This window comes from Erythranthe guttata, chromosome 2 (assembly GCF_056151865.1).
Source record: "Erythranthe guttata isolate IM_541 chromosome 2, IM_541, whole genome shotgun sequence".
NCBI classification, from domain to species: Eukaryota; Viridiplantae; Streptophyta; class Magnoliopsida; order Lamiales; family Phrymaceae; genus Erythranthe; species Erythranthe guttata.
In genome coordinates, this window is record NC_142534.1 from 3,846,908 (window position 1) to 3,861,447 (window position 14,540).

Genomic DNA, 14,540 nt, shown 5'->3' on the forward strand with positions numbered 1-14,540 from the left:
GAAAGTAACAAATTCAAGAAAATGACCAATGTAGTGGACAGGGTGATGGTTGAGATTAATCAACTTGACATTATATATATTATGTTTTATATGTATAATTATATATATACACTTCAAATCATCGAACAACTTACAATTTAAATTTATTTATTTTTAATTATAATTATTGGAGCAAGTTACTCTTATTGGCCAACAGCTGGCAAGTTATTAATCTTCTACGCGCAAGAAATATTCTGAGAAATTACGCAAGAATTATTTATTGATTAAAATGAACTGGAATAGGGTACTAATAAATAAAAACAAGGGTAAATTACAACCGCCCTTTGAGGTATGGTCAAATTACGAAAACCCCCCTCTTGTTTGGATAGTTACAACCACCCCCTCAACTCCTCAAATTTAGTGGAATCTTCGAGATTATATGGAATATTATCATTTTTGTACCCGTTTTCCCCATTCGAACTCTACATTTTGAAGCAAGATGATCATAATATGTGTTTTTTTGGCTTGTATATATCAGATTGTGGTGCATCGGAAACTGTATTTTTACACAAAACGAGTACAAACTAGAGCACATTCCACGAAATCTAGATGATTATGTTGAATTTGACACCATAAGGGTGGAGGTGTAAGAAAAAAATCATACTTGAGGGGGATAGATATAATTATCCAAACAAGAGGGATTTTTTTGTAAATTGACCATACCTCAGAGGAGTGTTTGTAATTTACCCATAAAAACAATAATATTACGTAATATATATGATGGCTTTCATCCCATTGGACTATGCTTTCATTATTGTTTAATCTTGGACGATCAATCAATCGCGGGCGTCGATTTTAAAAATTAAATTAGTGTGACCCGACGGTTAACGGTCAAATTTGAGCCGTCGATATTGTCAATTTAGACCGGTTGAAAAACCCAACCCTCGAAATCGACCTGCATAAATACGTGTCGATTTCTTTTGTTATTAGAACTTATGATATATACCACATTGTTAGTTATGTCGAAAAAACACTATTAGTTACATAATTAAATTTTGTTTGATGTTTCATCAATCGAAATCGCACATTTACTTATGATATATACATACATACATATATGTATATAGTTGGAGCGAAATAGTGAAATTACACAAAAATAAATGTGAAAGGGGAAAATAAATTTTTTTTTTCATGTTAAAAGAACATATTCATTATGTATTATTTTAAAAATTAATGACTAATGAGTCGTTTATCGACGAAACGCGAGGATCCTTAGTTCGTACGGCTCTTATATATATGTAATAAACTTAAATAATTTGTTAGTAATAATTTTATAAGAGTATTGCTAATATTTTATTAATACTATCAAAATAGGTCAACGCGTTGACATTGGTGAGAAACAATAAAAATAATTGAAAATGTTACAGAAAGTAAAAAAGATGAATGACCTTTTTATTTATATATATATTTAAGTAATTATTGATATTAGCTGTTAAAATCCTATAAATGACAACCAATTTTACAATTGTTTATGCTCATTCAGGCAAATAAAATCAATTTTATATATAATTAAATATATTTAATTATTTAAAAGCATTTATATGTTGGATGTGAGGTTGGTCAACTGCATATCATAATTTCTATAAGGCAAAAGCATGTGCATAACTTGCTGGGATTCCAATTTTCCAACAACTTTCAAACAATTAATTCACAGAGACATTCCCACTAACAAGTAAAATATATAAATAAAATAAAATAAAATAATATAAAATAATATAAATTCCCTGAATTAATGTACAAGTTGCATGGATCTCACTCGTCGATGGTAGTGGGAGATATTTCTAGATATGACAATGTCAAAAAAACTATAAGACCACGTTAATTTTTTTTATTTTTTATTTGGCCAAAAACAATATTTTATTGCATTAAGAGGGTAACAACGTTAATTAATTAGCTAGATATCTTGCAAATATATAGTTTTATTGCATTTGACATTTCAAGAATTTAAATTGATATAAAAGCAAAAGCAATTATTGTTGTAAAAAAAATCTTATTAAAGACCAAAAACATAAATAAATATGATATTCAGCCAATTTTTTTTAGATCGACTTGTCGCACATAGTCTCCCCAGAATAATGTACATATAATTTGCGACCTATATATTGTATGAAAACATTATTTGCTCGGTGCACATCTGTAGTTGTGATTTTCTTTAATTAGTCAACCCCCAAAAAAAATACGATTCCAACTCATTTTCATACAAATTCAAATGAGTCTCGATTTGCGTTCTTTTTTAAGCGGGATAACAAAATCCGTGTCCCGTAACGATTTTATTATTTCATTATTTTATAAATGCATCCTTATATTTACTTTAATTAATTGATTAATATAGAGTCAAACGTGGTAACAAACTAATATGTTAGGGGTGTAATTGTAATATATTGATCAAATTGATGAATTGAGTTAGAAGTAGATGAAATAATAATTAATTTGCTGGCAAAATATGGTGGGGGCGTCGGTGGATAAGATCATTGGGTAACATTCCCCCGAATGAATCACGTGTATGCCAAGTCGGATTGACTCAGATTCTCATCATCAACCAATTATATACATACACATATACATACATACATGCATGGATCATTCATTATTTCAAAAATATTTGTAATTTTAGTCCTTTACGTTTGTCTATATCACAATTTAGTCCTCTAAGTTTTTCTTATTTCAGTTCTACATGCAATAACTTTGCACTTTTTGAAATTTCGATCCTATTTTGCTTTCTTCCTTTTTATGGCGCGGAGAATAAATTTGACGGATTTTGCATATATGTATCGGAAATTCATTTTTTTTGGAATTTGTCAATCTAATTTAGTTTTATGAATTAAGTCAGATGAGCATTTTTTAACTTTTAATCTTACACATACGTAAACTTCTGCGGTGTCACTTATCAACTATTAAAATTGAAAAAGTTGGAAGTGAAATAGGACAGACGATGCCAAATTTGCAGAGTTGTTGCATGTAAAATCGAAATAGAACAACGTAACTTAGAGGACTAAATTTCTAAATATACAAACATAAAGAGCCAAAAGTATAAAATTTTCAATTCCTTTCATTATTTATCACAAGATTAATTAATAATAACAATTCCACCTACCATCTTCTCACCATTTCCCCCTCTATATATACATATGTACTCCTTCATATCAACATAACCCAAATACAATTCATAGTTTTTCTTTGCCAAATTTTGCACACACAAAAGGCAAAAGAAAACACACACACAAAGAGATGGGGAAAGAGATTGATATTAATGAAATGGAAGAAGTTTTGGCGAAATCATTAGCATTGTCGAACAACAACGTTAGCGTAGGGAAGCGCGAGATGCCTCTGCTTGCGCTCAACCACGTCTCGTTTGTCTGCAAATCTATCAAGAAATCCGTCGAATTTTATGTGCAAGTTCTTGGTTTCGTCCTCATCAAAAGGCCCTCTTCCTTTGACTTTGAAGGAGCTTGGTATTAACTTTTTTCTTCTTTCTTTTAATTTGCTACTTTCATAGAGATAGAAAATCAAATTTCCAACAAATAAAAAATAAAAAATTGCATGGCGAAAAAGAAATTGAACATATAATTAACATCATTAATTGCACCAAAAGGCGAAATTCCTCTCCCCAGCCCATTATGGCCTTAACATCATTACTTAATGCTAATTATTCTTGATCTTGTACTTAATTTCGGTATTTTCAGGCTTAATCAATCTCTAGATTGAACCACTAGCTAGCTAGCTAGCCCTATTTAATTTCCTTTTTTTTTTCTTAAATGATTTTCTTGAACTAACTAATATGAAGTTTTCATGAATCTTGTTAGGTGTGTTATTGTTTGCTTCTCTCTCTATTTTCTATTACAAATTAAAACTTTAATTGCATAAACTCAAGATGAGAGAGAAAAGTTGTATTGAAACTGGGCTATTATAATATTATTAATTAATGTAGGGGCCGGGCAGTTATTAAAATAAAAAGTAAACGAGTACAAATAACTGTTAAACTGCCCCAGTCAATGACTCTAAGATGTGCTGCATGATTGAGGGGGCAATGTAACTAATATAGTAATAAATAATGGGCTTAATATAATAGATAATAAAACCTTTTTGAGGGACTAAAGATGTAAATATGAGTTTCTTGCGTGCCAACAATGTCAAACCTAATTAAACACTCTTTTTTGTGTTCATTGCACGTTTTGTACAATTTGGGGCCCACACTTGTCTAAACAAATCATAAATGATAAAACCCCCTCACCAAATTTTGCACCAAACATTATTCTTTTAGAAAATTACAAAACGTACAATAGAGTAAATAAACTTATAAATAGCTTCTGATTTTTTTATTTTTTTTTTCATAACCTATTTTTAGATATCTGTAAAATCAATTTTTATTTTTGCTTCTCGTAAAATAAGCTGTATCAATCTATTTTTTAAAAGCATCCTAGACCGTGTTTTTGTTTCTATATAAGTTCATTTTGCAGAATATTTACAAATACCCTCAACTTTTTGAAATAAACAATTAGGTGGTGTCGTAAAAGCTTTTGAAAAGTGATTCTGAGCTTTTTTGGGCTCATAATCACTTTTGAAGTATTTGCATTACCAGCTTTTGCTTCTAATTCTCTTAAAATAAGCTACTTGAAGCTTAAAATACAGTAAGCACCCCTGAACCAACTTCTCCTAAAATAAGTTGTTGGAAATTGATTTTTCACGAATTTTGCAAACTACACACTTAACTAACCATAATTAACTTCTAATTTTCAACAAGTTTTCTGCAAACACCACCTTAGAATCAATCACATGCCGAGATCATATTCTATCTACTTTTTCATTCGTAACACGATTTGAATTTCAAACAACGGTATCTAAAGTGACGAGAGTTTGTTCGAAAATTATTATTTTTCAGGCTGTTCAACCACGGGATCGGAATCCATTTGCTACAAGCGGAAAACATAGAGAAAAAGAAGAGCAAAATAAACCCAAAAGATTGTCACATTTCATTCCAATGCACAGATATGAATCTAATTATAAGTCAATTGGAAGAAATGAATATTGAATATGTGACAGCAGTTGTGACTGAAGGTGGAATAATTGTGGATCAGATATTTTTCCATGACCCGGATGGTTATATGGTTGAGATATGCAACTGCCAGAATTTGCCGGTTCTCCCGCTCTCGTCTTGCCCACTTAAAAAAATGCCGAGCCCTAATTTCAGTCTCGCGAAAGTACCCTCTTTCTATGGTGAGTTTTTCGTCTTCTCTAATTTTTTTTTTAATTTTTTTTATAAATGTTTCGTCGCGTTTGCATAAGCTTTTGAAAATAGGTTACGGGTTTTTTCGGGTGTTTGTAAATTGTAAATATAAGCTTTATTTTTTTATTCTCTTGAAATAAGTTGTTTTAAGTATAATTCTGAAAGTATTTATGTTTTCTGGTCTAAAAATTGGAAGTTAGATTGGACAATTGTGTTGACTTTTTTTTTTTGTTTTTTAAATCGGAAAATGCACTTTATTAGGGCATTTAAGGTATTTTACAAAAAAATAGCTGAAATTAAAGTTTATTTGCAAAGACTACCAATTAAAATCGATTTTCTTAATACATTTGCAGATATACTCCCAAGTCCTAACTTTTAAAAAAAATGTCTCGAGATTTAAGTGGTGTTTGTAAAAGTTTTTAAAATTAACTTATGAGCTTTTCTTTGCTCGTAATTTGTTCTTAAGTGTTTGAAAAATCAACATTTATTCTTACTTCTCTCAAAATAAATTATTTTAACCTGTAATTTTAAAAGCACTTTTGGAACTGTTTTTTTTTCAATATAAGTTAATTTTCTAGCGTAATTACAAATTAAACATCTCCAACTTCTAGAAATAAACACTTAAAACCAACTTAACTCACAATTATTAACTTCTGCATTCAAATAAGTTTTTGCAACACCACCTTACTTGTAGTCATCAACTTCCAGTTTTCGAAACACAACTTTTATAATCTTGTTAAAATTACTATAATTTTACCGTCTAGTAGATATTTGCTCGCGCTAGCGGCGACGTAATTTAATTCATTTTTACGGAAGTCGAAAATGTAATTAAAAAAAATTGGAAATTGCAGGGAAAAATCAATGTGGTGGAGAAGTGGAAGCCTTAATGATGGAGAACTTGGCAATGGACTTGTTGAACTTTTCCATCTGAGAGAGAGAGAGAGAGAGAGATGCTATGCCACAAAATACAAATTCTTTTACCATAAATTGGAATTTTATATGGAGAAATTGAGATGCTCGAGAATTTTATTTATTATTACACGTATAATAGTTAGTGAATTTAAATTTATTTTTGTTTATGTTTTGTTGTTGTTGTAAATTAGGCTCTCATTTGGAGTGAATTTCAGTGTGATAAAAAAAAATGAGCAATTTTTTGTTTTTATTTTTATCCCTTTTTTTGCATTTATTAAATGCATAATAAAAGTTAATAAATTGAGTTGGAATATTACTTGTGCAAATTATTTTTTTCCCTTTTTTTTGGTGGAGGGTAATTTTTGGAATGAATTTTAATAAAGGACGATAAGTAAATGTTTAGTTCGGTCGTTATTTAATTTACTATATTTTGTCGCGAGAAACTTATATCTTAAAACTCCTTTTATTTATGCGATGTGTATATATAGTACTCGTTCTCTTCCACAATATCTGACACTTTTGAAATTATTTTTTTATTTCATATTATCTGTTACTTTAAAATTTCAATACTTCAGTAATTACATATTTTTTTTTATTATATCCTATTAACTATCCAACACTATCTCTGAATCAATTAGTAACTAAACAAAACAATATTTATCTTCAAATCAAAACACTTTTATCAAAATTTCTTAAAAAAAGTTATAAGAAACGACAAATATTTAGGAACGAAAGAAGTAAATATGTAGACCCCATTATAATAATATGTGCATTTACACTTTTAATACATATTGTGATATGTCCCTAGCCCATTTGTTTAGTTGGATGGATAACTCTGTCCAGACAGCTGGCAATAATCATTTCTTGTGTTTACTCAATTTCCACCTTTTTTTTCCTCCCCTAAATTCCTTTTTTTATTATTGTATTTAATGCATGTCTCTATTAATATTTTAGGAATAAAAAAAAATTGTAGATATAGGATATTTATTAACTTGTGAGTGGTGATCAATTCTGATGAAGCATTTGTACTACAGAAATCAGAATGCATGTGCTATGTCAAATATGTCATAATAATTAATAAATGCAGTGAACAAATATTTAAGCACTATCTCCAACCCCTTGGGAAATAGTAGGGGACCAAATTGATTTTCCAGCCAATCAAATATAATTGGTATATTCTTATTAGGAAAAATATCGGTATCATGTTGACGTATAATTTAGGGTAAATTACAATCACCTCTGAGATATGTTTAATTTATAAAAAAATCTCTCTTATTTGGATAATTATATTTACGTTCCTCAACTGTGATATTTTCTTAGACATCCGCCCTTATGGTGTCAAATTCAATATAAGCATCTAGATTTCGTGGAATGTGCTCTAGTTTGTACTCGTTTTGTGTAAAAATACAGTTTCTGATGCACCACAATCTGAATATATACAAGTCCAAAAACACATATTATGATCATTTTGCTTCAAAATGTAGAGTCCAAATGGGATAAAACAGGTACAGAAGTGATAATATTCCATATTGTATCGAAGATTTCATTAAATTTGAAACCGCAAGTGTGGACGTGTAAGAAAATTTATAGTTGAGGGGGGAGGGGGTGGTTGTAATCACCCAAACAGAAAAGGGTTTTTCGTAATTTGACCAGGGGTGGTTGTAGTTTACCCGATAACTTATTACACACTCATGTTGTATCGCGAATTACAAAGACCCCATTACAAAGATCGTCAGCCTAGATTTATGTGGTGTTTGCAAAAAGGAGTTTCGGTGCAGTACTATTACGTTCAAGATGAGTTTCGGTGCTGTACTATTACGTTAAATCCTTCTGATTTAGATGAAACAAGATATTTATTATAAAAAAAGAAAAAAAAAGTAAAACACGAACTTATTATTGTAATAATTATTTAGTTAATACTCATGTATGAAATAAATAATAACCAATTTGCAAGGTTAATACAAACTTTTATCGAGAAACCATGCAATTAAATAAGCAATATATAGCAATTGACTTTATACCATTATGTTTCATGCTATGCGTATTTTTTTATTTATTTATTTTTGTTCACGGGAATAATTTTCACCATGTTAGTCTACCTACTAATTATAAATGAGTAAACTGCAAAAAGTACTTCTGTGTAATCATTTAAATAGCGAAAACCTCCCTATAATAAATAAACTAGCAAAAACTTTCCTGTGAAATTATTTAAATAGCACACTCGTCCTATTTATTATTTGAGTGTTGACTTCATATAAAAAGACACAAATACCTCCGAGATTTTACAATTAATAAATTCTTATATTTTTTAAATATTTTAATTATTTTATTTTTGTTATATCTTAATTATAAAGGTACAATGGGGTCTTTAATTTATTTTTATTTTTATTATCACATAATTTTTGTATATATTTTAAATTATTGCTACATCAAAAGAAAATTTAAATTCCGTTATTATGTATTTAAAAAAATCTATAATTAATTTGATTAATAAATTTTTAATAATTTTTAAATTTAATTATTTACTATTTTTTAAGAATATTTTAATTTCTAAACAATCAAATCAAAAGGAAAATATATATACATATAATATATATACATATAAATACATTTTTAGGGTCAATTTCGTCATGTCACGTCCAAAAACCTAGTACAAGTCGCGCAACCCGCGAGTGAGTCACACTTAAGTCAACCGGGGGGGTTTTTGCCTTTGACTAAATTCCACAGGAGGGGTTTTTGCTAGTTTATTTATCATAAGGGGGTTTTTGCTATTTGAAGATTACACAGTGGTACTTTTGCAGATTACTGAATTATAAATATAAATACACATGTATATGTCCGCAAAGTATGATTTATCGATTCGAGTAAATTAAAGTGAATTTGTGTCAATTGACTCAAAGTCGAATATTATTGCCAACAATCGATAAATCGAATTTGTCTTCCATAGTTAACCTATTGTAATTAATATTTTATGCATTTCATACGCAATTTGCCTTTCTAAATAATTTTCTAATTTTCATAACGTTGAATGAGTTTTTGGTCTCTTCAATTATTGATGAGGCAATTTAAAATACAAAATTAAAAATTAATATTTTGACGATGGCTAATGGTTTTTTTAGTCGTTTAGTTCTCAACTTTATTTATATATCTAAATATTGGTGGGGGTGGGCTGCTACATCTATATGTATGCTGTCACTTTAATTGAAAATAATTAATATATCAATCAATCAAGGGAAATTGTGGCTGTAATTAATTAATTTATTAGTAATGGGTAACATGTTTTGACATTTCAATATTTCAAAATATGTATTGATTAAATTGAGATTCATTATTTTTGTTTTCATGATACATCTATGTGACAATGACTTTCTGGTCTTGCACAAAAGTGGTATATAAAATCATAATTTGGTAAAATATTGGTTTCGCACCACTAATATATGTTGCGGTAGCGGTATTGCATTTTCAAATTTATGGTAATATTGTACTGCACTGCAATTTTGTGTTATACACATCTTAATTATTTTATCATGCTACTCCATCATCATCGTTAAAATTAACGGTAGAGTATTTACCGTAACGAAAGTAACGGCATACTGAAATTGTTGTACGGTAACATTATATATGAAAATTTTCAATACCACAAAATACAGGAAGTACACACGGTATTGAGCTAAATATTCTGTAACCGTACCGAAACTACCCTTAATCAAGAATGTAGACGAAGGACCGTATTTGGAGGTGAGAAAACGAAGTAAAAAATCCAAAACGATGATTGAACTAATCGAATTTCCGACAAATACTTTTAATGAGGTGATGCATGCGAGAACATCGAACGTAGCCAAAAGACAAAGAGAAAGGAATGTTAGGATAAGATTGTGAATCTTTAGGGACCATATTGTAAATATCAAATATGTACAGATTGTCTCCCTTTCAAAATAGAAACACAAAGCAGAAAAAAGAAATATGATGCAAGTTATGTAATTAGAGATAAGTTCACTAATTAAAGAACCAAATTTAATATATGACTAAATTGCAAATAGTACTCTTGTGCAATCTTGAATTGCAGAAAAAGTATCCGTGATAAAAGATATCACTCAAACACCCTTATGAGTTTTAGTCAAATGCACTTTCTCCCTTAGATCGAGTTTTTATGGGAAAAGTCAGAATTACCCCTTGTATGCTTTGCTAATAGTCTAATTTTTAGGGAACCAATTGCAATATCTACTCGGCGGCTTCTTCCCATTTCAATTCCAAGTTCCAACATGAACGTCTTCTTGTTCGTGCACATAGGCATAGCCACCGGGACTCGGGGGTTTTTCTCTGTTTTTCCCGTTTTATTCCATTTGTTTCTTCCCTAGGTTTTTAAGAAAAAAAACCATGCAGCAGTCAAATCATGTCTTAAGATCTTGGAAAAATGGTATTTTATAAAAATAATTTGAAAAATAAAGTTATATTTTAATTTTCTAATTTGAGTTGCCTAAATTATGATTCGGTAAAACAAAAATTGAAAATGAAAATTTTCCTCCTAAAACCTAAATAGACAAATTGGTGCTTGGGCCCATACAATTGGAGTTCGTGCCCACAATGATAAATCCAACCCATTGGGCCAATCATGCTTCTGTTGAATTAGAGTTTGAAATTTCAATGTTTATCAATATTACCAAACAACCCTTATTATCTTATTTTTAGCAAAGTACTCCTGAAAACTCATTATTTAGGGAGTTGTATGCTACACGAGGTCAAGGCGCAAAACCCTAGTTACGACGTCGAGTCGGTGATTTAGGCGAGATGAAGCTCATTTAACCTAAACGCGTTAAACACGTCAAGCTCAAAATCAAGAGATAATTAGATTAAAACGCCTAATGAAACTTGGATCTCAAGGCACAAAAATATATATAAAATAAAGGGTTACTCAAACTCTTACACTCTAATGTTTTTGAACTAAGAACACATAATGTACATTCAGAACACCTTTTCTAACTTGATCGTCGGAGCTTCTATACCGGGATACTTCTCTTAATTTTGCAAGAACGACGTCCGACTAAAATTATGGCGGAAGCTAAAGGCTGACGTAAATGAGACTAGGCTGACATCATCACACCGACGAACAAAATTCGATCACAATCAAACTTGAACTTTAATAGTCGCATTGGTAAACATGTAAAATTACTTAGTTTGGAGAAATTACTTTGGGGAGTGACAATGCAACTTTGGTTAATGGTGTGTTTGGAACCGTTGTCCTATCAAACCCCTCATATCTTTACTATTATCGAAATTTCTATACCGTAAAATTCATCGCTATTCTCCAATAAAACATTTGGTATGGATACGTGTTGTAGTAGTAATTATCAATTTATGTTGGAATACAATTTATGCCAAAGTTGATTATTATTTTTAAAGTAATTTAAGTTATAAATATATCTTAAATTCTAAAAACACTAATATTTAAGGCATAAATATTTGTTATTTAATCACCTAACATGATCTACTACTAAAACTTAATTATAAAATAAAAATTATTTACATAAATCACATTACCACTAATAAACACAATGAAAATATACATGTCATACTAAATAAATATAACTAATTTTCACTAATAATAATAATAATAATAATAATAATAATAATAATAATAATAATAATAATAATAATAATTAATCTACATACTAAGAAGTGAGAACTCATTTATCTTCCATTTTTCATTTAAAAAATTGATTATAAAAAATGTAATTCTAATTATTTTATTTGTTAATAATATTTCGGTATGCAAAAAATCCACCCTATGTTTAAAAAATATTTAATAAGGAAAAATAATAAAGAAAGGGGAAAAAGGAAAAGAATAATATTAAATTCAATATTTAAGACAACACACAAACCAGAAGAAAGTGTTACCACTGTTCTGGAAACCCGCCTCCGCCACCGCCATCTCCACCGCCGCCTGCCGGCCTGTACGTTGACCAGGTTCACTCTAATTTCTTCATTGTTTCTCGCGCATATATGCAATTAAACTATTATCGGCTTCAATTTAAACGTATTTTATTGTTAATAGATAGAATCTGTGTATTTATTTCATGAAACCCTCCTTAAATCCACAGGCGGCGCTGTACTTCGTTTTCCCTTTGTTTTCAAATTGGATTAGGGTTTTTGTTAACAGTGAATTGATTTTCTAATCGAATTTGTATGTGGGCTTTGCTTGATTTAGTTCTAATTTTAATTAAATTAAAGGATTAATCTTCATTTATAGTTTTCTAGTTTCAGTGTTGTTTTGGTGAATATCTACTTGGTAAAGTTTGTATATATATTTTCCGGCTATCGATATGGGTATCTATCTGTGTTTCGAATTATTTTACCGATCGATGATTGAGATGCTGTAGTTTATATAGTTGGTTATGTGTAACCATGGTTAAGACGAATGATGCCTCGTGGCTTTCTAGATTCATTTTGTATTTGCAATGATTTTCGAACGAATGAGATTTTACAATGGTTGCTATTTAGACGAAACCATAAAGCATAACATCACCAGAACTTTTCTTGATTTGATATGCATGCATTGGGGGGATCGTTTCAAATGTTCGATGGTCTAACCTAGACCTTCTTAACCCTAATAGTCGAGGCTATGTGTTTCGTTTTTCCTTTTTCCTTTTTTCCCGTTTCTTGCATCGATGAATCTCCATTTTCGTGCTTTGGAAGACTAGTGAATGTGACATTGCTTCCTTATTTTCACCGCATCGGTAAAAATACTAATAAATCATATCGTATTAAATGTCTGATCTGGACACTACGTCGTCAAAGATTCTTTTTAAATGACGGGTCTTTGTTGGCTTCCTAAATTTGCTTTCCGAATATAATAAATTAAAGGTAAGATATCCCGTTTCTGACACGGACATAAAATTTGTAACAGCCTAGGATTGAAAGAAAACACCGTGTAAACATAGCCGAATTGTAAGTGGAATTACCACTGTATGATTGTCTTAGAGATGTTAGTATTTCGATATGGAGTAAATGTGCTTGTTGACTTTATTAAACAGTGTTGGATATACATACTAAAAAGGCTTGATTTTCAGGATAATTAAATGGCGGATAATCCTCAAGTAGATGACGGTTCATCCGAGGTGATCTCGGAAAATCTATCTCAGCAGAAGGAAGAATCTCGTGAAGAGATGCTTTCTAGACACAGGTACTCAATCCCGGCTCTAGATTGCCGATACAAATTTCATTTCAGCGAGAAAAATCGGATCTTTCATATTAATTTTTTTGACGACAACAGTTTCCATTATTTTTTTGAGAAAAAAAAAAGAATGACTGTCTAATTTTTTCTCGAAATTTCAGAAAAGAAACGAGTGATCTGCAGAACAAAGAAACAGCAATGAAAAAGGGAGCAGCCAAAGGGAGCAAAGCGGAGCAAAAGGCGAAGAAGAAGCAAGTGGACGAAGAGATACACCGTCTCTCCACAGAGCTCAAAGAAAGACAAGCCGATGAACTCGCTTCCCTTGGCTACAACAGCAACAACAACACTCAAAAAGCAAATCTCGAAACCCTAGTCAAAGCAATCGCCGGAGTTTCAGTCAACCCTACTTCCGAACAGTCAACAAAGCCGAGCAAGAGCATCAAAAGGCGCGAAAAACGAGCCCAACAAGAAGCAGAAAGAGAACAGAGAATCCAACAAGAACAGAGCCAAATTGTGAGCGATGGATCGATCGAAACCGCAAATCTTGCTAAAAAACTCGAGCCACTTGGTTTCACAATAAACGAGATGAAGCCAGACGGGCACTGTTTATACCGAGCTGTCGAAAATCAGTTGAGCCTACACTCTTCTTGTACTAGTTATACTTATCAAGAACTTAGGAAAATGGTGGCGGATTATATGAGGAAGCATTCTTTGGATTTTGTGCCGTTTTATCTGTCTGAAAAAGCTGGAGATGGGGAAGAAGAAGAGGGTTCGGTTATGGAGAGGTTTGAGAGTTATTGTAAGGAAGTGGAGTGTTCGGCTGCATGGGGTGGACAGCTGGAAATCGAGGCTCTGACGCATTGTCTGAAAAAGCATGTGATGATTTATTCGGGTTCTTTTCCTGATGTGGAGATGGGTAAGGAGTATAAATCGAGCGAGGGGAGTATTATGCTTTCGTATCATAGGCATGCTTTTGGGCTCGGTGAGCATTATAATTCTGTCGTGCCTAGTTCGCTGCATTAGTTTTTTTTTTTTTTTTTTTTTAAATCGAAAAAAAATGATTTGGAGTTGCTATATATTTGTAGTAAGATGAAGTATGGATGAGTTTTAACTTTTAAGCTTAAGTTGTTTCCTTAATGATTATGATGTTGGAAATGATATTTTAATTAAACAATATATTTGAGTTTTTGATAA

General features: G+C 30.8%; 2 protein-coding genes across 3 annotated transcripts; both read left to right on the forward strand.

Moving 5' to 3' along the window:
• The first annotated feature begins 3,100 nt into the window (after window positions 1-3,100).
• Window positions 3,101-6,486, forward strand: LOC105970144 (glyoxylase I 4). Its single transcript, XM_012994942.2, has 3 exons — window positions 3,101-3,491; window positions 4,919-5,253; window positions 6,115-6,486. Exons 1-3 carry the CDS (start codon window positions 3,268-3,270, stop codon window positions 6,192-6,194), a joined length of 639 nt encoding a protein of 212 aa, XP_012850396.1. The 5' UTR covers window positions 3,101-3,267; the 3' UTR covers window positions 6,195-6,486.
• Window positions 6,487-12,004: 5,518 nt separating this feature from the next.
• LOC105970186 (Cysteine proteinases superfamily protein) lies at window positions 12,005-14,540 on the forward strand. 2 transcript variants are annotated; one of them, XM_012994989.2, is made up of 3 exons: window positions 12,005-12,139; window positions 13,243-13,355; window positions 13,508-14,540. In XM_012994989.2, exons 2-3 carry the CDS (start codon window positions 13,252-13,254, stop codon window positions 14,367-14,369), a joined length of 966 nt encoding a protein of 321 aa, XP_012850443.2. In that variant the 5' UTR covers window positions 12,005-12,139; window positions 13,243-13,251; the 3' UTR covers window positions 14,370-14,540. The 2 variants fall into 2 exon arrangements, with proteins under 2 accessions (XP_012850443.2, XP_088681469.1); XM_088825343.1 differs by having other exon boundaries at window positions 12,025-12,139; window positions 13,207-13,355.

Bases quoted from the DNA above. Each gene is read 5' to 3' on its own strand.
- LOC105970186 (XM_012994989.2), top strand. From the start codon at position 13,252: ATGGCGGATAATCCTCAAGTAGATGACGGTTCATCCGAGGTGATCTCG. The intron at 13,356-13,507 runs GTACTCAATCCC...TCGAAATTTCAG, and splicing joins GAGATGCTTTCTAGACACAG to AAAAGAAACGAGTGATCTGC.
- LOC105970144 (XM_012994942.2), top strand. From the start codon at position 3,268: ATGGGGAAAGAGATTGATATTAATGAAATGGAAGAAGTTTTGGCGAAA. The intron at 3,492-4,918 runs GTATTAACTTTT...ATTATTTTTCAG, and splicing joins TTTGACTTTGAAGGAGCTTG to GCTGTTCAACCACGGGATCG. The intron at 5,254-6,114 runs GTGAGTTTTTCG...TGGAAATTGCAG, and splicing joins GAAAGTACCCTCTTTCTATG to GGAAAAATCAATGTGGTGGA.